The sequence below is a fragment of the Anabrus simplex genome, chromosome 1 (genome assembly GCF_040414725.1).
Source record: "Anabrus simplex isolate iqAnaSimp1 chromosome 1, ASM4041472v1, whole genome shotgun sequence".
NCBI classification, from domain to species: Eukaryota; Metazoa; Arthropoda; class Insecta; order Orthoptera; family Tettigoniidae; genus Anabrus; species Anabrus simplex.
The window spans coordinates 396,155,739-396,178,467 of record NC_090265.1 but is presented as its reverse complement, the minus strand read 5'-3'; the positions used below and the strand labels follow the sequence as shown (position 1 = coordinate 396,178,467).

The 22,729-nt window shown below is 40.1% G+C and overlaps 1 protein-coding gene and 2 non-coding genes across 4 annotated transcripts in view; 1 reads left to right on the top strand and 2 right to left on the bottom strand.

The window, feature by feature from the left end:
- LOC136856838 (lysosome membrane protein 2) overlaps positions 1 to 22,729 on the top strand; it is a 140,202-nt gene that overhangs the window by 100,440 nt on the left and 17,033 nt on the right. For both annotated transcript variants that reach the window (XM_067135008.2, XM_067135009.2), the window contains 3 exons: positions 1,251 to 1,439; positions 3,255 to 3,503; positions 22,024 to 22,177. In XM_067135008.2, the coding sequence (XP_066991109.2) occupies positions 1,251 to 1,439; positions 3,255 to 3,503; positions 22,024 to 22,177 (592 nt within the window). The remainder of the gene's footprint in view (positions 1 to 1,250; positions 1,440 to 3,254; positions 3,504 to 22,023; positions 22,178 to 22,729) is intronic.
- TRNAM-CAU (transfer RNA methionine (anticodon CAU)) lies at positions 13,926 to 13,998 on the bottom strand. The gene has a single exon. It is a non-coding gene; the product is annotated as a tRNA-Met (tRNA).
- Positions 15,392 to 15,464, bottom strand: TRNAV-CAC (transfer RNA valine (anticodon CAC)). Its single transcript has one exon. It is a non-coding gene; the product is annotated as a tRNA-Val (tRNA).

The following is a 22,729-nucleotide window of genomic DNA, read 5'->3' as shown; positions in this document are numbered from 1 at the left end:
AATTGAACTTGTTGCATACATGCCATTGCATCGGCTTTCATGTCCAGAAACCACAAAAGCCTCAGACTGCAATGGGCACGTAAACAGTCACTGGCTTGGTGAGTGGCAAAATGTAGAATTTTCAGACTAGTCCCGTTTCAACCTGTCATGAGGGCCGCATACATGTGCAAGACTTCTGAGGTTAGTGCAATTTGGCAGACTGCATTTTTGAGCAGCATAGTGGACAGTGTGGTGATTTAGGGTGCCATTGGGTACAACAACCTATCTTGCCTCCTAAGTATTCAGGGCAATCTGAACAGCAACCCATACATGGAGATTTTAGACCCTAAGCTACTTCCCCTCCTTCAGGCAATTCCACATGCCATATTTCAGCAGAACAATGCCCGGCCACATGTGGCGAATAATGTGCAAGCATTCTTCGAAGAACGTCGGGTACCATTGCTTCCCTGGTCTGCACGTTCGCGTGACATGACGCCCATAGAACATCTCTGGGATATGGTTGGTCGGAAACTTGTTCCCAGTAACCAGTGTCGATGATTTATGGATTTGCATGCAGACTGCGTGGGGGAGGGGGGCGGGGGATTCCCTAGGAACATACTCAGAACCTCCTCGATTCTTGGTGACTACACAAAATGCTGAATACTCAAACTCAAAGGTCATGTACAGATCTGCGAACTTAATTATTTTGTAATGTACCTAATCTGTGGTATAAAGTTAATTTCATTCATACCGAGCTCGATAGCTGAAGTCGCTTAAGTGCGGCCAGTATCCAGTATTCGGGAGATAGTAGGATCGAACCCCACTGTCGGCAGCCCTGAAAATGGTTTTCCGTGGTTTCCCATTTTCACACCAGGCACATGCTGGGGCTGTACCTTAAGGCCACGGCCGCTTCCTTCCCACTCCTGGCCCTTTCCTGTCCCATCGTCGCCGTAAGACCTATCTGTGTCGGTGCGACGTAAAACTAGAAAAATTTCATTCATATGTTTCCTTCTTGCTGTTGCAATTTTCGTACACGTTAGAGTAGATTTTGAAGATTACCTGAACGTAATTTTACGAGATAATTCCATGTTTGAAAGCATTGTTGTAAGGAATGGAATAGATCTAGTGGAATGCACTTAACCTTAACACTTGGATCAAATTGAGAAATAGTGAAGAATGAACATTGATAAATAGGCCTACATACGATTGGTGGAGTAAGGAATGTTGAGTATCCAGATTTCTTTCATAGCACTGTTTCCTTCTTTTGACAGACGGCGTACTACAAGGAACGTAAAATGAACGTTTTCCGGAGGCTAGCGATCTCTGGTCTTCTGAATGTGATGAAGCCTGAACCTTTCCACAAGAAAACGGTGCAGCAAATATTCTGGGGCTACGAGGACAGTCTCATCAAGATGGCCTCCATTGGTAACAAGGAAGTGCGCGTAGGGCTGCTTCAACAGGTGAGCATTGACCAGGGGCTAATTCTCAAATAAAAAATGGAATATTCTGTAGCAAGTTATGGTCAGAAGTCAGCGAGAATTCCTGTGGGTGCATGTTGATTGTGGCGTGTAATAAACCATTACCTAATTGCATAATCGTGCTCTAAATTGTCATGTTTTATGGGACGACTCAAATGTTAATTTAAACAAATACGAGGTTTCACCATGGAGTTTCCTCATTCACTACGGAGAAATCTATAGTCGTAACTTAAAGCGAGGGTGATCAAACTTATTCAAAATAAATGGCAGAGATGGTACGGTACAAAAATCTTCTGTTAGTCGAAGGAGCAATAATATGCATTAACATGCATATTTCTGGACGTGAGAGGTAAACTTTCGTGGCATTTCACTAACTTTAAAGGAGAACAGAAAGAAGCTGCTGAGCCGCGTACTTTGCTACCTTTAGGGTAGGTCGAATCGACAGTCCTGGCCATGATTAAACTGTCATAAGAGCCAATACGATAAGAAGTCGGCATAACGCCGAACCCTTGAATGATCACTTATTGTTTATTACTAGCTACTCCTTGCACACATACAATAATGTACCCATTAGAAGGCACGACCAAAACAAGTCTCATGTGATAAAAAAAAAAAACCAAAATCGTATGTTTTGAATTTACGATAATTTACCTTTGACATCCAGTTTTATACCCGCGACTTATGTGCTTGGTAATGCAGATCAAAATAAAAATGCAAATTCTTAGTGTTTCTATCCTCAATTGATTTGCATACCACATTCTTTTATTGATGTGGAGATTAACATTTTTCCAATCGTTCCTCACGTTTAATCACATCTCTCCACATATCGACCAGAATATCGAGGTTATCTAAGAATAGTATGACTAATGTATTTACTCTAATCCCGTTGGTTTGTTCCTTTTTGACGCGACCACGACTCGCTCGGTAAGCCCGCATGTTCTGAATGTGGGCTTAATGAAAATGAACCTGTTTGTTGCAGGCTAGAAGTGATACATTTGATATTCATATATTTCTAGGTAATTCAAGGCCTGGAATAAATGTCAAACTCATGGCATTACAGTCCTGACGGACCTTGGCCTATCAAGCGACTGCTGCTCAGCCCGAAGGCCTGCAGAAAAACGCGTAGTCAATTCAACGAATCCTCTCGGCCGTTATTCTTGGCTTTCAAGACCGCAATCTCTGTCTCACCATCAGATATCTTCTCAGTTATCACGTAGCCTGACTAACCTCGAACCCGCCCTCAGATCCAGGTAAATTTCCTGATCTGGCCGGGAACCGAAGCCGTGGCCTCCGGATAAGAGGCAGGCACTATACCGCTATCCCATGTGGCCGAATTATGGCAATGAATATATCTTCTTTAACCCGTAAAGATCAACGAATTGATGAGCAGAGCGGTGACTGAGGATCTTAGCAGATTGTTACCGTATCGCTGCTACTTGTGAGACTCATCACATAACTGAAGAACGCATTTTTTGCAATCTACTTTCCTTTGTGGACTCTCGTTCTCTTCTGACCTGGCAGTGTTAACTTCGCAAGACGTAACCGCTCTTTAACTTCTTTTGCTGGTCCGACCCTTTATTTAATGGATACCCTCATTCTTCGAGAAGTCAAACTTCCTCTATAATTAACACTAAGATTTATTTCTGTTTTCGTCTTTTTGACCCTTAAAATAACGATCACCCCTCTTTCCTCATCGCATGGAAACTGTAGAACGCACAAAAATATTATTACAAAGTTTAAGTATGCAGTTTGAACTGTTTTAATTTACAGACTGACCACTTGCGCTTCTTGTTTCAGAAAAATGGTACGTCGAAAAATACGATAACTGTCTCGTCTGGGGCAGGTGATCTCAATCAGCTGGGCCAGATCACCCGGTTCGATGGTAAGGACTCCGTGAATTACTACGCTTCAGATGAATGTAACAGGGTGGATGGCAGTGACGGTACTAAGTTCCCTCCTCCGCAAGTGGTGCCCGGTGGAACGTTGTACATCTATCATCGGGATGTGTGTCGGCGAGTGCCGCTAGATTACGAGAAGGACGTACAGGTATGTATCCTATTAATGTGTGATTACACCTCAAAAATAAATCTCTAAATCATTAGGTCAAAATGACTTTGTTGTATGGAAGTAACGGGACCACGTGATACGAGAAATTTGACTTTGCCAAACGATTTTACTACGTGGTACGGGCCGTGTAACCGAGCTTCCAGTTTTCACACCAGGCAAATGCTGGTACTGTACCTTAATTCAGGCCACGGCTGTTTCCATTCCATCGTCAACCAAAACTGAAGTGTAAGTCCAACGTTAAACCGCTAGGAAAAAAAAAATCTTTCTTTAAATTTAGCGTATTGTTTTTAGTGCTGGGAGTGCCCGAGGATACTTTCACTTGCCTCGAGAAATTCTTTCTATTTACGCCTGTGGACGACCTGCGCGTCTGATTGTGAGAGAATGATTATGATGAGGTAGGGAGCGAGTGAAACCCGACGTCGGCACATAGCTTACTCCCATCGATCTGCTCAAGGCTTAACGGCACCATCAGACGAACCAATCATAATCAACAGCGTCATATGTCCTCGTTCCAAATGAGCATTGCGCAGAGGTTTAGAATTAAATCTAGGCTTTTGGCATGCAATCTAGTTCACAGAAATTCTATACCACCCCTCGTCTACCCTGCAGCTAACATTGTGATGGTGGCATTTTTTCCACCAGCGGGGCTCAACTGGCTAATCACAGTATAATAACATACAGACTTGACCCTTCAACGATCATAACCACCAGGTGGGCGGAGAGAAACATTTATCCAATGCCCACTTTGCCAGTAAATTTGTGTAGTTCTATAACGGGTACGGTCAACTGGCCTATAGTTAGACACCGGTTCTTACCTATGAGACCACACACTGTGTAAGGTGTACATTCCTACGATAATATATTCATGTTTTTATCAACGTCGTTTCACTGCAATTTATTGCAGTTATACCATTTAAAAATTTCTTTGGAACTCGGTAATGTTCCAAATGTCTGTCCACAACTGATGCTAGTGACTTATCTATATAATTCATGTTCTTTTTTCTTCATCTCTAGCGAGTGGTTTCTTCGACTTTATATTGTGGAAAATACCTACAGGTTATAGGGATTAAATGTAAGAGAACCGATCAAAGTTCAGCTTATAATAGAAAATCGTTGATTTGAACACGGCATACAAGCATATTCGAGCAATACGCGTAAATTATTCGTCGGAACTCGCTGCCGGCAATGTGCATTCTTTCCAGTATTAATACTTAAACATTTATTATTTCTATGTCTCTTAGTCCATTGGAAACGGCGTCTGTATGTTTTATAACGGGACATTATATCGGTGCATTGTATTTTATTTTCATGGTACATCCCTTCCTTTTCTGTAGGCAATACTCATTGTCAGAAGAGTCGGAACAGTCCATCGTAAATTTACGAGGGGACAGTAATGCAGTACTGTTGTTTTTTAGAAAGAAAACCACCAGGACATCTTTAACCAGCACAAATTCCGTGACCAAACATTAATATCCAAGAGAAAGATTTAGATTCCCATGCCATAAAGTATTACAATGGCAATCTTCGAAGTTCTAGTGAATAAATCCAGTATTGTGAAAACCATAAAAGCCATGTAGCATACTGAAATACCTTAAGAGTATTTGTGAATGTTGCCAATATTTATGACCCACAAGAGAATAATTTATTGTAATATCTAGAAATGCAGAATGTCGCTGATTCTTATGATGTACAAGAGGATATATTATTGTAGGATCTGGAAGTAATTTTTCAACGCCATCGATTCTCGACCCACAACAGGATACTTAATTGAATGATCCGGAAGTATTTGTGAACCTGTCATACTAGCCTCATGACCCACAAGCAAATAGTTATTGATTGAAAGAATCTGTGGAGACTTACATGATTGTTTCGGAACGGTATTTGTTTGCTACAAAGATATTAAACACTCTAATGTTATGATTGTTTCTTCCACCTAAATTGCACATTAGATTCCATCCCTTGTCAGTGCAAAATCCGTAGCTCAGTCAACGTCCCCCTGGTATACATATCAGTTTTCTACGCGCCGGAACTCTTACATCTCCGTGTTGTAAAGATGGTTCACTAGCACGCGCACGGAGCGTACCGTTACAAAGCTCCCAGGTGCCACCGAATGTGAACTACCGGTTTCACTGGATTATATAAAATATTTGATGTTAGTCATGAAACTAGTCGTGTATAACTTCATTCTTGTAGAAGTGGAAACAAAACTATCTCGGGCTCATTCTATTGCTAGTAGTACAGATTTCTTAACCGAACTACATTTTTAACTTTGCTATAATTATTCTCATATTCGTGAAATTTTTATAGTGGCCTATAATTCACTCTGCTCATCTTATTTTATCTTAGAAATGTCTGTCCGTCTTCTTTAGAGATTTTTATACCTTACAGCGTTCAATCTGCCAGGTAACTTAAGCGTATTCACAATTAATTCTGTTTGCACCTACCTCTGTGGCCTACTTTAGTTCTATACCTCTTAGTAAATAACGCTGACCTGCGAATTTAATCTTTATGATCATTGCATAATATTCAAACAGCGGTTTTTTCATATCTCTGGCATGCTGAATGTAGATCTAAAGTAAATTTTTCTCCATCATATCATGTTTCTTCGCAAAATCTAAAGGAGTGTGCTCTTAACACGTACTGTACATACAGGAATAATACTCTTATGTAAGGAATACTTTTTTCTTGTTTCTTTTTACCTGAACACTCCTATATTTATGAGAATAAAATATGTATTGTACAAACAGGTTTGAGGAAAAATACTAAATGCATCTGTAAACACAACTTCGTAGACCCCTACTTACTTTTTTACTGGTAATATTTTCTAGAACGACAATCATTGGTTTAAATATTCTGATTATCTTGACTTGTTTTAGAGCCTCAGTAGCTCAGGCGGTAGCACGCCGGCTTCTCACCGCTGGGTTCCGTGGTTCAAATCCCGGTCACTCCATGTAAGATTTGTGCTGGACAAAGAGGAGGCGGGGCAGATTTTTTTTCTCTGGGTAATCCGGTTTTCCCCTCTCATATTTAATTCCAAAACACTCCCCAAAATTTCATTTCATCTGTCATTCATTGATCATTGCCCCAGAGGAGTGCGACAGGCCTCGGCAGCCGGCACAATTCCTATCCTCGCCGCTAGATGAGGGCTTCATTCCATTCCTGACCCGGTCGAATGACTGGAAACAGGCTGTGGACTTTCATTTTCATCTTGACTTGTTTTAAGAAACTTCTTCGCGTTGCTGTTCGCTTGTGAGCTGTTAAATTTTCTCTCTTAAGTAACAAATGGTAATCTGCCAGCATATTCTTGTTCATTTCTCTTTATCTGCGTTCCATTTCCCTTAGATTCTGGTTGAATCTTCCTCCCTGCTCTTTGCTCAGCATTCCTAGTTCTCAGGGAAATCGTACAGATGTAAATGTAGCGTGTACCTTTAAGCTCATGCTGCAGCCGAAATCTTTGAAAAGAAACTATCATTCTGTCCATTTGTTCGTAGTCTGGATCCTTTGTGTTGCAAACAGTTTTTGACTACATTCCGGAATGCTTTCTATGCTGATCAGTCTGCTGCACACACAACTTCTTCAAAATTAGCATCGGAAATAAGTTTTCTGATGTCTGGACCTGTGAAGGTACCTTCTTCGATTCTTGCATTGTTGGTGTCTGGGATCTGTAACACATGTACAGAAAACTTCACATTCATTGCTTACAGGCTTAACGAATTTCTTCATAACACTCTTCTTGATATGAAGCGGATGGAACGGTATGTTAAGACATATTCACTTGAAAACAAAAATCTCACTTCACTAGAAAGCGAAGTAAGACTAAAGACTGTGGTGTACAAATAAAATGGCGCCGCTCAGCAAAACCTGCCATTCTTAAAGGCTGTGAGCGTGATTATACAGGTTTGCCAGATGGCTGCAGCAGATCGCATTAATAAATGAATCCGGAAATATTATGTAAAGCTACACTTCTAACAATATAAAGAGTCCGTTAGTACATGTGCACAAAGAAACATAAGATTTTAAAGAAACGTGATGTGGGAAAATTTAAGCCGGATCCCGATTCAGGATGCAAAACTCATCCTAAAGAATACAAAATGGCGTCATAGAAACCATCGCAGGGCAGTGTAAATAGTCTAACCATCTCCGTATTGGTCTGTCTACTACTTACCTTCCATAACGGAGTCAACTGTATTATCCTTCCGCCTCACGTGACCTCACCACAAAAACCGGTTTATGCGTACGGTGTCATCCATAGTTTATTCTCAATATAGACCTCGTGCGCATGATGGGTGCTACGCTCTGGCGGCAGGTCACTTAAACAATCAGGGGGAGCCGCAGTCGAGTGCCTGTGCCTGTGTTGGGCTTGTTTATACTGTTTGTACTGTTCTCGAAACAGTAGAAAAAATGTTCTGTGGTTGATTGCAACTTTACGTATATCAACTGTCCTCCTGGCACTAAGTTTTTTGTGTTTCCAAATAAAAAGCAGCATGAAATTAGAAGAAATGCCTGGATTGCGGCACAGAAACGAGGGACTAGTTATGGTAAACCATGGGAACCCACAAATAACTCGCGTGTTTGTAATCGGCATTTTGTGAATGGAAGGCCTTCGAGAGATCGTGACAGTCCTGGTTATGTGATTCAAGCACGCAGACTGAAGTAATGACCACCAATGGTAACAAACCCAGTGTGAACGTGTTATTTTCTGCTCTGAAAAATAATTGTGAAGCGGAAGTTCAAACAAATTTTCCAATGCCTCCAGTGAATATACAGACGACGACTGACACTTATTTTAAGAGAGATTGTGGTGTTCACGTGGACTTCGTGGACACCAAATATACATTTCATGGATACAGGTCAGTGAAAGACAAGGAACAGCATCTTCTTGAAATAGCAGTTTGTTAAGTTTGCAGTGTTTCATATCCTGTTATCTTTGTTACCCTCTGTTCATCAGAACTGTACATTTACCGAAGAAAACATGCTGCTTCTACTGCTAATAACATGTAAACTCGGTATTAGTTTCGCCACTCTAGGCGCAATTTTTAACTGTCATACGATTACAGCATCTGCTATTTTTAAATTCGCTCTCCATCATATTTTTAAGAAAACAAAGGAGTGGATTTTCTGGCCACAACGATCCACTATCAGAAACACAATGCCTAATGCTCTTAAAAAACACTTGAAAATTGCACGTGCATTATAGATTGCAGTGAAGTGCCCTGTGAAAGACGTAACAGTGCTCGTCAAAGAATTTTAATGTTTTCTCATTATAAGAATTAATTTACAGTCAAATTTCTTGTTGTCATTACTCCATCAGGTTACAGTTCTTTTATAAGCAGTACTTCTCAAGTGCCTTCCGTTCTTTAGCTCTGTCATATCTCACTGCAGGAGTGTTTAAATAAAAGAAACGCTAATGTCAGCCTTTCGTAATCTCCATTCTGTAGGGTTTTGATCTGGTGTACATTCTGGCTGGCCGAAATGCTTAACTTCCTTTGCTGGAACCAGGAAGACCGAGCTGGATAGCTGCAGTCGCTTAAGTGCGGCCATTTGCAGTATTCGGGACATAGTGGGTTCGAACCCCACTGTCGGCAGCCCTGAAGATGCTTTCCTTGGTTTCCCATTTTCACACCAGGCAAATGCTGAGGCTGTACCTTAATTAACGCCACGGCCGCTTCCTTCCCATTCCTAGCCCTTTCCTGTCCCATCGTCGCCATAAGACCTATCTGTGTCGGTGCGACGTAAAGCTATTTGCAAAAAAATGGAACCAGGAAGGACATAAAGATTGTTCCCTTGTCTCAACTGCAATTGCGTGCTTCTGTCAATTTGTTACTTTAATATTTTCACAACAAAATTTAAATATATTATTTGGCAACATGCACTCATAATTTGTGGAAGCTAGTGATACGTTACCACCAGGCAAATTATTCACAAGATAGCATCTTAATAGTTTATTAAATGTTTGTTTGCCCAACTGGTTAAGACACTGAAGTAAGAAGTCCATTCGCTCCACGACGCTTTCAACGATGTTTTGAACTATGCAAGTAGAGCTAAGGAAAGATTCACCTTCACACTCTGCTTTCAAGATTTTTACTTTTACTTTTACTTAAGGATTCAACATTTTCACTTTCCGACGCGTAATAAATTGGCCGCTGATTTGATGGTCCGTTTAGTATTTCTTCTACTTTTCCTCCTTTAAAATACTCCGCAATAATGTTTTAAGGTTCCTCCCATTGTTGCAGAGAGGAAGTCTGGGAAGAATCTCTCTCAGTATTGATATAAATACACAATGCAGCAATATGTTTACAGCATTGTGAAAGTCCGGCTTTGCAATCGCACTCATCTGATTTAACCTTTCTGCCGCAATCAATCTGTAAAAAGATTAATCTTGTGTAAGTTAATTGTAAAAACAATTAAAATGCAATAGATACAAATAGTGTGCTACGTTATTATATAGAAAGAGAAAACATATGGTTACTTTAATTTTAACAGCATAACACGGCTCATGGATGTTTGTCTCACAAGCAGGTTATTTCTTCTCCCAACGCTTCCCATGTTTGTAGTATGCGATGACTGTCATTTTTTTTTTGCACCCTTCTTTAAAGTACGGTAGCTCTGAAATACGATGCATCCCACTGAACTTAACGAAATTCTACAGAAATATCTAAAGACGATATCTAAACATTCAATTCTTCCCCTGCGCTTGTAGTTGCACAAGCTACTACCGTCCCCCTGAAAGACTACACAAGTCACCGCTACGAGCGCCAGCAACTAAAATCACATGATGCGCACGAGCTCTATAGGCTATTAATTCTGACTTCCCTGTTAACAATGATCTCACAGTTTAGTACCAAAAATCATTCTCGCTACTTTCATGTCTGTTACTTCTAACGTATGAATTCGACATTCTAAGTCCTGCCGGCTTTCATTCCCGAACATAAAGGTCAGTCTCAAAACATACCGACGTAAAGATAATTTCGTCGGAGAACTCTTCTTTCTTACAAAATACTTCAGATCGCAACTGCGAGCTCACTACATTTACCTTTGCTACCCCTTCATTCAATTTCACTTAGCACATTGCTACTCTGGGAGAATACATATCTTGAATACTGGAAAATGATCCTGTTTTAGTTCCGTATTCCCGAACTAAATTCTGTCTTCTTAGGTTTCCTTCTTACTTGATATCACTTTAGATGAAGTCATCACTATAGGACAAACCGCTTACCGTAATATCTCCACCAAGCTGAATCCCTCCCTGCCATTTCATACGTACCTTTCATACTATAAACAAATATCTCATCCCTGCAGCTACTACTTTCAGTGCGGCCCGGTTGTCTACATAAATCCCCTTTACCTCCCCTAATTACCTACCAATAATAATAATAATAATAATAATAATAATAATAATAATAATAATAATAATAATAATAATAGTAATAGGTATAATAATGGTACGTCTTGCTAACTAAAGTTGATATTCTGAGACGCTGAGTGCCGGAATTTTTCCTCGTCCTTCAAGTGAACCAGGCAAAGGCTGACTTATTTGAGCACTTCAAATACCACCGGACTGAGCCAGAAATGAAGCCACCAACTTGGGCCTCCGAAGACTAGCATTTCTACCGTATGAGCCTTTCGGTCCATCATAATGAGATTGTAATTAGACTGTTACAGGAATCGCGGATATGCCTTGCATGGTCTCGGTTGCTCACTACAGTGTTCAGGTGGTCCCTTAATACCAGCTAGGAAAGATTCTACGTGTTTTGAAAATGTTAATGCACCGTATATTGTTTTTTCTGCCAAAGAAGCGATAAGACTTCAAATAATAAACATGGAACCAAAAAAATACTTGTAAATTATTATTATTATTATTATTATTATTATTATTATTATTATTATTATTATTATTATTATTATTATTATTCCGAGGTATCTGTGGAACAGCAGAGGTGAAAGAAGGTTCACTCCGATAATATTAAATTTATTCCTCGTTTAACACTAAGCGGCTTAAAAACAATTTTAATCGTTGGCTGAATGGTCAGCGTACTGGCCTTCTGTTCAGAGGGTCCCAGGTTCGATTCCCGGCTGGGTGGGAACAGCAGAGGTGAAAGAAGGTGCAGGGGTGAATGGGTCTAACTACAAAAAGAAAACATTTAAAACTTAAACTGAAAGTTATATTTCCTTTTTTTTTTAAATTCAACTTTAGCAAATTTTATAACAATGAAGCGTTAGGTAAAATGACAAGGCATTAACCAAAACAAGAAAATACAAAATGTAGAGACAATATAACAATATGGGCTTCAAGCCCCAAGTTTTACAATTTGTGAGCTCTCAGTTCACAAACGCATATTTACCAAAGGGTAGAAATCCCCTAATAACATGGAGCACTTGCTCCCACCTAGCAATGCCAAGCCTCCTAGAGGCACATATCCAATACTTAAAAGAACTGACCCGCTCTGTTTTCCAAGCCTATTAAAGGCAACACCAGGCTTTACACTAAATTGCCATCAAGGCACAACTTACACAAAATAAAACGGGGGTACCTTGTACCCAACCTACTGGGCCTTAGTAGAAAATGAATAGGTTAAGTAAATGGCCCAAAATGCAAAACTGAATGGAGGCGTGAATTTGCACTCCTACATGAAACTTCTTAAAACCTAAGAGGCACTAGGCCGATGAAACAGGGGCTATTCCCAAACTATGGGGGTGACTCGTATAATGAATACATTTAACACATTAAGAAAGAGTAGAAAATCAGTTACCAAAACGTAGTCACCTCAAGTCAAAATGAAGGGGAGCTCGAGAGGGTAAAGCACTCTCTATCCCCGATTTACAGTTACAGATATATGCAGTTTTTACCTAAGCCGGCACAAGTTTACATTTGTAGAAAGGTGGGTTACATTGTAAAAGTTTCGGACCTTTCCCGCGGGTTAAACTGCTGAGCTAGCAAGAAATAAAGATGTTAAGCGGCCATTACCTTACTGAAGAACTGCTGCCAGATGGAAGAGGCGCTTCCCGCCTCCTGCTACACGTCCATACACTAAGTTAGATGTTGATGAAGTCGCCGAGATACAAGAAAATCAGCAGTTTTTATACCCTCGGGGAAGGGTCGAGACCTTTCATGAATAATTAACACATCCACAGGCGTTTATTGGGTAGCTTACAGTTACACATCAAAATCGAAGAAGACAAGTTTGGTCAAAATTAATTACAGAAATTCTGGATTGGCTAAGTTCAAAACTGGCGGAAGGAAAGATTAATATTGCCAACCCACAAATGAAAGAACTAAATTTAGTAAGGACAAAAACTTATGAGTACAAAATTTCTTCAAATAAAGTTCCTTCACTTCGCACCAGGGTGCATGGTCATAGTTTTTAGTAGAGACATCTATGAGAGAATGTCCACACTTCTTGATAAATAGTAAACAAAAACAAGTAGAAATTCACGCAGTGATATCTTCAGAGGAAAAATTTAAGTTTCTCCTGTAGAGGAGTTCTAATTGGCGCAAGGTTTAAACGTGCGGCGTAGAGTTGTACCACCCGGTACAATTATTATTATTATTATTATTATTATTATTATTATTATTATTATTAAATTTTCACTCCGATAATATTAAATTTATTCCTCGTTTAATACTAAGCAGCTTAAAAACAATTTAAACTTTGATCATTACTCGTTGGCTGAATGGTCAGCGTACTGGCCTTCGGTTCAGAGGGTCCCAGGTTCGATTCCCGGCTGGGTGGGGGATTTTAACCTTCATTGGTTAATTCGAATGGCTCAGGGGGTGGATGTTCGTGCTGTCCCCAACATCTCTGCAACTCACACCACACATAACACTATCCTCCTACACATGGCAGATGCCGCCCACCCTCATGGGACGGTCTGCCTTATAAGGGCTGGACTCGGCTAGAAATAGCCACACGAGGGATCATTAACATGCTGTACAAATCGATGATTGAAGACAGTACTATCGTAACTAGAATTTTGCAGATATTATGTTACCGCAAATTGAAAGCTTATTCTAGGCCATACTAACAGAGATAAGTCTCCCGGTTGATTTCTGGCATACAGGGGAACCTTTAATTTGCTTTAATGCAAACTCTGAAAATGCTAGTTACGATAGTATTGCTCTGAACAGTCGGAATATACTAGAATAATGCAAAAGGATATTGGGTACAGTGTAATGGAAATTTCAGTGTCTGATCCATACAGAGGTGATTGTTCAACAGATAATACTTCTGACCAGTTTTACCAAATAATCTAAATACGAGCAGCCAGCGAGTTTACACCCATTTGATGACGTAGTGGGGGGAATATTAATGTCTGATAATAAACCTATAAATAAAATGTTCTTGAGAAAGGAGAATGATGGAAATTAAAGGATTAATAGCTGAATGACGCATATAAAAACCCTGTTTCCGCCCGGGATCGAACCGAAGACCTTGCGCGTATGAGGCGCACGTGATAACCGCTACACTACGGAAACTTACTATGTGCCTCTGGTCGAAGAAACCAGTCTACAATCAGTGAAGTCCTGATTTTAAGGTACTAATATATTAGAATGCAGACTTGCTGTAATAAGGATGATGATGTTTAAAGGGGCCTTACATCGAGGGTCATCGGCCCTGTAATAAGTATACTCCAGCCTGCACAACGATTTTGATGAGTTTTGCATGAATATAAGGGGTACGGCCCATCGGGCCCTTAGAATTTGTTACTCTTGCCACGTTACGGAAAAAAAAAGCTAGACGACACTTATTAATTACCAAAATAGTTTACATTCTAACCTATTACTGCGTGAATATTCTGGGTCGTAGAATCGGCCTCCTTCATAGTTCAGATTCCAGAGATGACTATAGCAGGACTCGTAGCTGAGTGTACTCTCGGTATGCCCCCCTGCTTCATTTTATATTCAACCCTCCCTGCTCACATACTCTATTCTCATTTCACGAGGTCCAAGACACGTTATTTTTCTTTTCACGGCCCTTCATAATTTAACAACGGTTGCATTTTCAGTGTGAATATTCTTTCCTCCCGACCTTGATGCTAATCCAATTAAATTTCAATGTTAATGAACTCATGTGTGTGTCTTTACTTAGCTGGTAATTCAGTTGTTTAAATATTCTGCAGGTGTCTTGTGATGTCTTTTTGAGACTACAACGTGCAATCTTCAAGAACAATAACATTTGTTCACAGGATAAATATCAGACCGTAATACAGTATTTCTCTTATTACGTCATCAAAGTAACACATGGGCATCTGTGATACATACATACATGCATGCATACATCTCGATTAGACTGTTTCGCCTTTCAGCTTTCAATCTACAAGCATGTGCGAATTAACTAAACGTCTCTAGAATGATCTATTTGTAACTAGCTCTGTGTCCTTGTGTAATTCCGTATCTCTTAACTTTAAATCAATAAAAGCAGTCTAACCATCATCGCCTTAGTCTCCCTCTGACCGTCCATTATTCTCTTAGGTAACTTACACTCATTCAATTGCCTCACATGACGCAATCACGAAAACAGATTTATAGTAGCCTACGTGTAGGTCTACAGCTTCAGAGTTAATTTCAAAGTTAGCCTTTATATCATTTAGAGTAATTTCCTATCATTGTTCTCAACTGTTTGTACCAGCCATCATTCTCACTACTTTCCTGTATGTTACTTCCATTTCACGAATATCATGAGTCCACCCAACTTTCATTCCCATACAGCACTGTCTGATAGACTAATGTAAAGAATTGTCTTACAGAATACTGTTGATCGCAACTGCAAACTCAAATTAATCAAAGCTTGAAGCTGTTACAATGTGAGTGTTGTTAAATTGTATTGCCCTGCGTGTGCTCTCTGTAAGTTAGATTAAAAAAAAAAAATTGTTTCCGCCCGGGATCGAACCGGGGACCTTGCGCGTGTGAGGCGCACGTGATAACCACTACACTACGGAAACTCGCTGACGTTGAACTCCTAGTGGAGGGAGTGTATACTGTCATACGACCAGCATTATCACAAGATATTTTTCGAAGATAAGAGAGGGGAAATTTTCATGGGTGGGGCAATGAGTTATTGCGACCTTCGTGCCATGCAGTGGAGCCATCTAGGACGGACAGCGGGGACTACTTACTCGAAGACTGGCGCGCTCACGGGAGGCCTAAGATTCACCGCCATCTAGCACCACGCGTGACGTCACGCAAAGCCGAACACATCAGACTCCGCTCCGACCCCAAACAGTATCTTACTCCAGCACACGGTAGAGGCCAGCGGTTGCGCGTTTAATGGGACTCGCATTAATGTCATAATTTAAGAAAATGAAATATACACTTTCACTGTAGTACGCATTTTATACGTGATAACATGAGATCGTCCCCAGTAGTAATAATTGTTGAAAATAACTGGAGGTATATTTTAAAATTTGAAGTTTTTTCAGAAATACAAAATACAAAATCACTTTGTCAGAAACATAATGCTGAACTTCAGCGGGATAGGAATATACCATAAAATAATTTTATTCAGAACTGTTCTGTTAGATTTTTGTCTTCAGACAGAATCCTTGGAAAACTCTCTGTAAATAAAGAATATTTACTGTTACAAAAGGAATATTTTCATGACGGCAAACGATATGTTTAAAATTCAGTGTAACTTTAATATTAAAGTAAAACGAAGATTCGATTAGTTACCAGTTCTCAATAAATAATAAAATTATAAAAAGAAAATATACAGTTTTTATTCGTGAATACTAGTTATCTCTCTAGAAATTATGTCTTTAGTTAATCTCCGTTTCAACCCAAGCCTCGTAATTATCTCTATTTCTGTTTATATCTCCATGACAGTGAGAAGGTGGTGGTGATTGTTTTAGGAGAAAATACAACTGGGCAACCATCAACGCTTAACACTGATCACAGGAAGAAGTTTGACACTTTGACAAATGAAGGTTGTAACGGTTCAAATCCCGTTACAAGATGATATCTGTATTTTTATTATTATAGGATTTTATCTGTATATTATTATTATTATTATTATTATTATTATTATTATGTCAGTATCAGTTTTATTCAATTCGATTTTGCAATGCCTGTTGCTTGCAAGATTGTACTTAGATGTATGCATATATACGTATGTGTAGAATAACACTCAATACCTGTACAGTGAGAATTGTTGTATATATCAGATTGGATGTGACGTTGGTACATTGTGCAAGATTGGTGGCGATTCTGCCAAGTCATTGCCAAGTCATGGCTACGTCATCGTGAGCTTTTAGAATATTCGCTCAGAGAGTCGGCCGCCCCGGGCGATTTCACAACTGTATGTAATATTTGCCGCGTTGTGGGAGTATGTCATTGTTATTTCTGGAGATTACGTAGCTGTGTCAACCAACGTCTATAAAAGGTGGATGCATATTGTAGCGTCAGTCATTATTTAAACGGAAGCAGTACAGCGAACAAGTCTACTAGATGAAGAAGCCTCAGTCGGTCAGTCAACGAGTGTGAACGAGAGATGGAGAAGACTCAGTGAGCCATTAATTATTGGTCATTGAGAGAGTGAGGCCAAAGTTGGTCCGTCACTTAGTGGAAGACACGGACGCAAGGGCTTACCATGGAGTCAGAGAGGGCAACCCTGGACCTGCCAAGAGGTAATTCCATATTGACTTACAAAGAAGTCAGATGATATGGAGAAGAAGCAGTCACAAGGATGTATCACCAAGTTAGGCGTGACACATCCACAGTAAACACCAGATCAAAGGAATACGTCGTAATTACAATCAAAGTGTTGAAGGTACAGTCAAGTGAATCAGTGAGGGAAATATTTCGTATAAATTGTTAAATGTCCGGTCAAGAAGAATTCAAATTCATGCCTAGTTTCTTTCAGTTGCAATGTCATAATTTCATATTCTCATCTGTTTTATCGCAACAAGACTCACTATTTTTGATATATTATTTAAAGAATATATATTGTTCTATCAAACGAATTCATAGTTTTATTTCATTGACAGTAAAATATTTTAACCTCAAAATTAATGGGGAAACCGAACGCCAATCTCCTTTTCCCAGAACTTATATGGTATGTTGTCAAAAGTAAGCTTATTACCCCACACCCTAGAGATAGTCAAGAGTCTCATTCTATTATTGCTGCACTGAGTGGCAGCTGGCGCCCTTCAAATAACGTATGTGTAAGTAAGCAGGTAACAAGTAAGTGTGAGTACAAGGTCCAACAAGTGTGTATTTTATTTAATGAATGTTAATTTTCATAATTTTCATGTTAAATGCAGATATTCAGATTTTCAAGTAAAATGCAGATTTATAACATTTGTAAAATTAGTAAGAGAGTTAGGAATATTACAAGGTATCGGCCAAAAAAAGACAAGGATCACAAAGGGTGTGAAAATGAAAGACTCCGTAGCATTCGCAGATCTAATACCACCGGGGTCGGAACTGAACAATAGTTGACCAAGAGAGGTTGGACAGGACTGATGAAAGTGTGGAGCCTGGCACTACTAAGTGGAAGCAATGCCAGGACTCAGCTAAGGACCTCGTGGTCACCAACCCACGCTTCCAAGCTGAAAGCCCCTGGGACCCCTTTTAGCCGCCTCTTTCGGCAAGCAGGGGATACCGTGGATATTATATTCTACAGACCCCGCAAACTCAGAGGGCTCCATGAAAGCCGTTATATATTACCATCAATAAGCGTATACAGTACTTCAATGAAAATTTAATATTAAAGATTTCTAAATTGGATACTAATTCTGAATTTGGCCGATGACCTAGCTGTTAGGCCCCTTTAAACAACAAACAAAAAACAAACAATTCTGAATTTTTAAAAATAATGTGCATAGCTATAACAGATGCAATAGGAAAGCAATAGTGCCATAGGATTTTCCAATTCTTCTTCCGTTTTTCCCATATCCTTGTGAAGTCGGGTGCCAACTGTGCAGCACATCTGGACTGGAGCCTGCTTTACGATCGGATGCGCTTCTTAACGCCAAATATATGTGGAGGGATGTATTACGAGTACCGAGTTAATTGGCCATGCGGTTAGGACCACACAGCTGTTAGCTTGCATGCGGCAGATGGTGGGTTTGAATCCCATCGTCGGCAGCTCTGAAAATGCGTTAATGCGACGTTAAACCATTAGCAAAAAAAAAAAAATCATCCTGTCCCCGAGTTAAATTAACTAGACGCAGTTATAAAGCTACCCGGCCGGGAATCGAACCTATGACGCTCTGAAATGGAGGTCTTGATGCTGGCCAGAAGCTACGGAGCTAATAGCAGCGTAGGATAATATCTGTTAAATAAACATTTTTATTTGTTATAACTTAGCTATACATATTATTTTTTAAAATTCAGAATTAGTATCCAATCTAGAAATCTTTAATATTAAAGTTTAACTGAGGTACTGTGTAGGCTTTTTGTTCGAAATATATAACGGCTTTCATGGAGCCCTCTGTTTTTTTACAACTTGCTTTACGTCACACCGGCATAGATAGGTCTTATGGCGACAATGGGAAGGAAGCGGCCGTGGCCTTAATTAAGGTACAGTCCCAGCATTAGTCTGGTTGGAAAATGGGAAACCACGGAAAACCATGTTCAGGGCTGCCGACAGTGGGGTTCGAACCCACTATCTCCCGGATGCAGGCTCACAGCTGCGCGCCCCTAACCGCACGGCCAACTCGCTCGGTACCCTCTGAGGTTGCAGGGTCTGTAGAATATATCCACGGTATCCCCTGCTTGTCGTAAGAGGCTGCTGAAAGGGGTCCCCGGGGCTTTCGATTTGGGAGCGTGGGTTGGTCCTTAGCTGAGTCCTGGCATCGCTTCCACTAGTTGTGCCAGGCTCACACTTTCATCAGTCCTATCCATCCTCTCTTGGTCAACTCTTGTTCATTTCCGACCCCGGCGGTATTAGATTTGCGAATGGATCTTTCATTTTCACGCCTTGTGTGCCCCTTGTCTGTCTTTGGCCGATTCATTCATTTGTCGAAGTGTCGGACCTCTTCATGTTATCAATTTATTAAGCGTTGATGGTTGCTCAGTTGTATTTTCTCTTAAAACAATCACCACCACCACCACCACCACCACCTTTTCACTGTCATGGAGATATAAACAGAAACAGAGATAATTACGAGGTTTGCGTTGACACGGAGATTAACTAAAGATAATTTTTAGGGAGATAACTAGCTACTCATGAATAAAATTGTGTATATTATCTTTGTACAGTTGTATTATTTCTTGAGAACTGGTATCTAAACGAATAAGCAGCATTATGTTTCTGACAAAAGTGATATTTAATATCAAATTTATTGTGCACTTTGTATTTATATTTCTGAAAAGGAAAAAACTTCGAATTTTAAAATATACTTAGTTACTTTTAATAATGACTACTGGAGAAGATCTCATGTCGTCATGAGTACTACAGTGGAAGTGTATATTTCAGTATTTTCTGAAATTATTACATTAATGCGAGTGCCAGTGCGCGCGAACCCGCTGGCCCCTGTCGGGTGCTACAGTAAGAGACTGTTAGCGGACTCCGCTCCGACCCGGAACACTATGTTCGGCTTTGCGTGACGTCACACGTGGTGCTAGATGGCGGTGAATCTTAGGCCTTCCCGCGCTCAAATTTATTTCAAGTTTCCCTTCAGAAGCCTGAAGGTGAGCTACTGTACAGTAGGTCAGAATATAACATTGGGTAAGGTAGATGTGGTTATCTTAAATCTAAATAAGTCTCAGACTACAGCCATGTCCGAGATGGGAAATATTGAGATACTAGAGGGGCAGAATTCTCGATCAATCGATGATCTGCATTTAGGGCTGTCACCCAGGTGGCTGATTCCCTATCCCTAGCTGTTTCTTAAATATTTTCAACGAACTTGGAAATTTATCGTACATTCCCTCTATAATTTAGTCCAATCCCTTACTCCCCGTGCTATATTAGTACGGTATATATATAAATAATTTGCCCCATTCTGTCCTCTTGCATTCCAACACTATCTTCATAATTATGATCTTTCCTCCTTTTAAAAGCATCACTAAAGTTTATTCTTCTACTTGCAGTCGCTTAAGTGCAGGCAGTATCCAGTATTCGGGAGATAGTAGGTTCGAAGCCCACTGTCGGCAGCCCTGAAAATGGCTTTCCGTGGTATCCCATTTTCACACCGGGCAAATGCTGGGGCTGTACTTTAATTAAGGCCACGGCCGCTTCCTTCCCACTCCTAGCCCTTTCTTGTCCCATCGTCGCCATAAAAACCTATCTGTGTCGGTGCGACGTAAAACAACTACAAAAAAAAAGAAATCTACTTGCTATCATTCCGCGCCAAATCGCCACTGACAGCTCGAAAATTTCTACGTAATCGAGAATCTCTTCTCCTTAAGCCTCCAGGTATTCCCAGCCTAAAGTTTGAAACACTTTTCTTAACAATACTTTGTCGGAAATCACCCAGAACAAATCGTGCTGAGCCATACTCTGCGGTCATACCAGAGACTTATACACCCTCTCCTTTACATCCCTAGAACCATCCCTAAATACTCTCACAACCATGCAAAAGAGATGTGTATTGTTTCTTAACTACCTCGTTAATATGATTACCGCAATGAAGATCATTCCGTATATTAACACCTAGGTACTTATTGTTCCTCATGAAGTGCTATCACCACATCAACCCAATAATTAAAACTGAAAGGACTTTTCTTCTTGGTGAAACTTCCAACGTGCTAGGGTTGTTGAATTGAAACAGACTAGAATCTTGTTAACTTGCACTGCCTCAAAACTGCATCATACTGATTATAGTTTGAGAGTGTTTACAGGAAATTACCCTCAACGTGCAGGCACCCGTTTCAACGCTCATCAAATTTATATGTTGCCTACTCTCCGCAGTGAAGGATACTGGTTGAACCACTCTTCCACTACACCAGGGAATAGATTATCGGTGGTGAAACACTTAACCCTTCAGCAGACCAGAGATGTGACTGTCGCGAGGGGAAAGTTTTTGACTGTAAGGCAGGTGAACACTACAGCGAAAACAGAGCCGACTATAAATTGTCGAGTTTACAGCTGGTTGAAGTCTGCTGGTAAGGAGCTCAACGATGGTACAATATCTGTTGGTGACTGTTATCACAGTCAAGGCACTTCTTTGCCCAAGAATTAAATCGTTCCAAGTTATATTAGTTTGGACGCAGCCATTAAAAGCGAATATTACTTAAAAAATTTCCTTTGCTTAGCGGACGCGTGTTTAACTGAACACGTTCTGAGCTGTTACAAATACGAAACCATGCAGCGTATCTCAATTAAATAACCCTTATACAAGAATCGAAGAGACGGTAAAAAAATTACATTAACATTTCCATGTTCTGTGTGGTGGTGAATGGTTTTTAAAACCAGTTCCTGAACTTTCTATTTTCCTTTGGTCTAGTAACCCTCGCTCTTAAAGGATTTAGATCTTTGCGTTCGATTATTCTATACTTAAAATTATATTCATGTGCAATGATTGGACTGCATAAATAGGCTATACACTTTGTTTTCAGGTATGGGATGGAGTGCCTGCTTTACGCTTCAGGCCGCCTAAGAACGTCTTGGATGACGGAGATGCGAACCCTGACAATGCGTGTTACTGTCTTGAGGACTCTTATGACGTGTGTCAACCCTCAGGAGTAATGGGAACTTCTCACTGTAAGAATAGTAAGTACTGACCAAGATAGATGCCTCATTTTTAAGTTACGTTCTGTGGACTGTCCTGTGTACTAGTATTCAGGACACATGCTATTCCACAGTGTTTTAAAGTTTCCTATTTCTGAACTATATCTTTGAGGAGCAGACTGATAATTCGTTAGGATATTGTATTGGATGTTAAGGGAATGAATTCCGGCATGGTCGTTCAACATTTGACAACTAATTACGAGTTGTCCTTGTCGAAATAATTATTGGTAGCCTACGTTAAAGAATTTCATTTCAGAGTAATCACTGTCAAGTATGTGGACTACTTAATGTATCCCCGTTGTGACATAATGAACACACGTATGCATTGGTATCTAGAATAATGGTAGATTACCTCACCTTGGGGCAATATGAAAGGAGAAAACTCCTGTAGCTATACCAGTGTCACGAAAACATTGTTCGCGAACGGTGCATTTATACATGTGATAGACTTCTATTGGGTTACTACGTGTACTGATAACATTGGAGATAATCCCCTTACTGAAACATGGGGGTGTAACTCAGTGGTACTGTCCG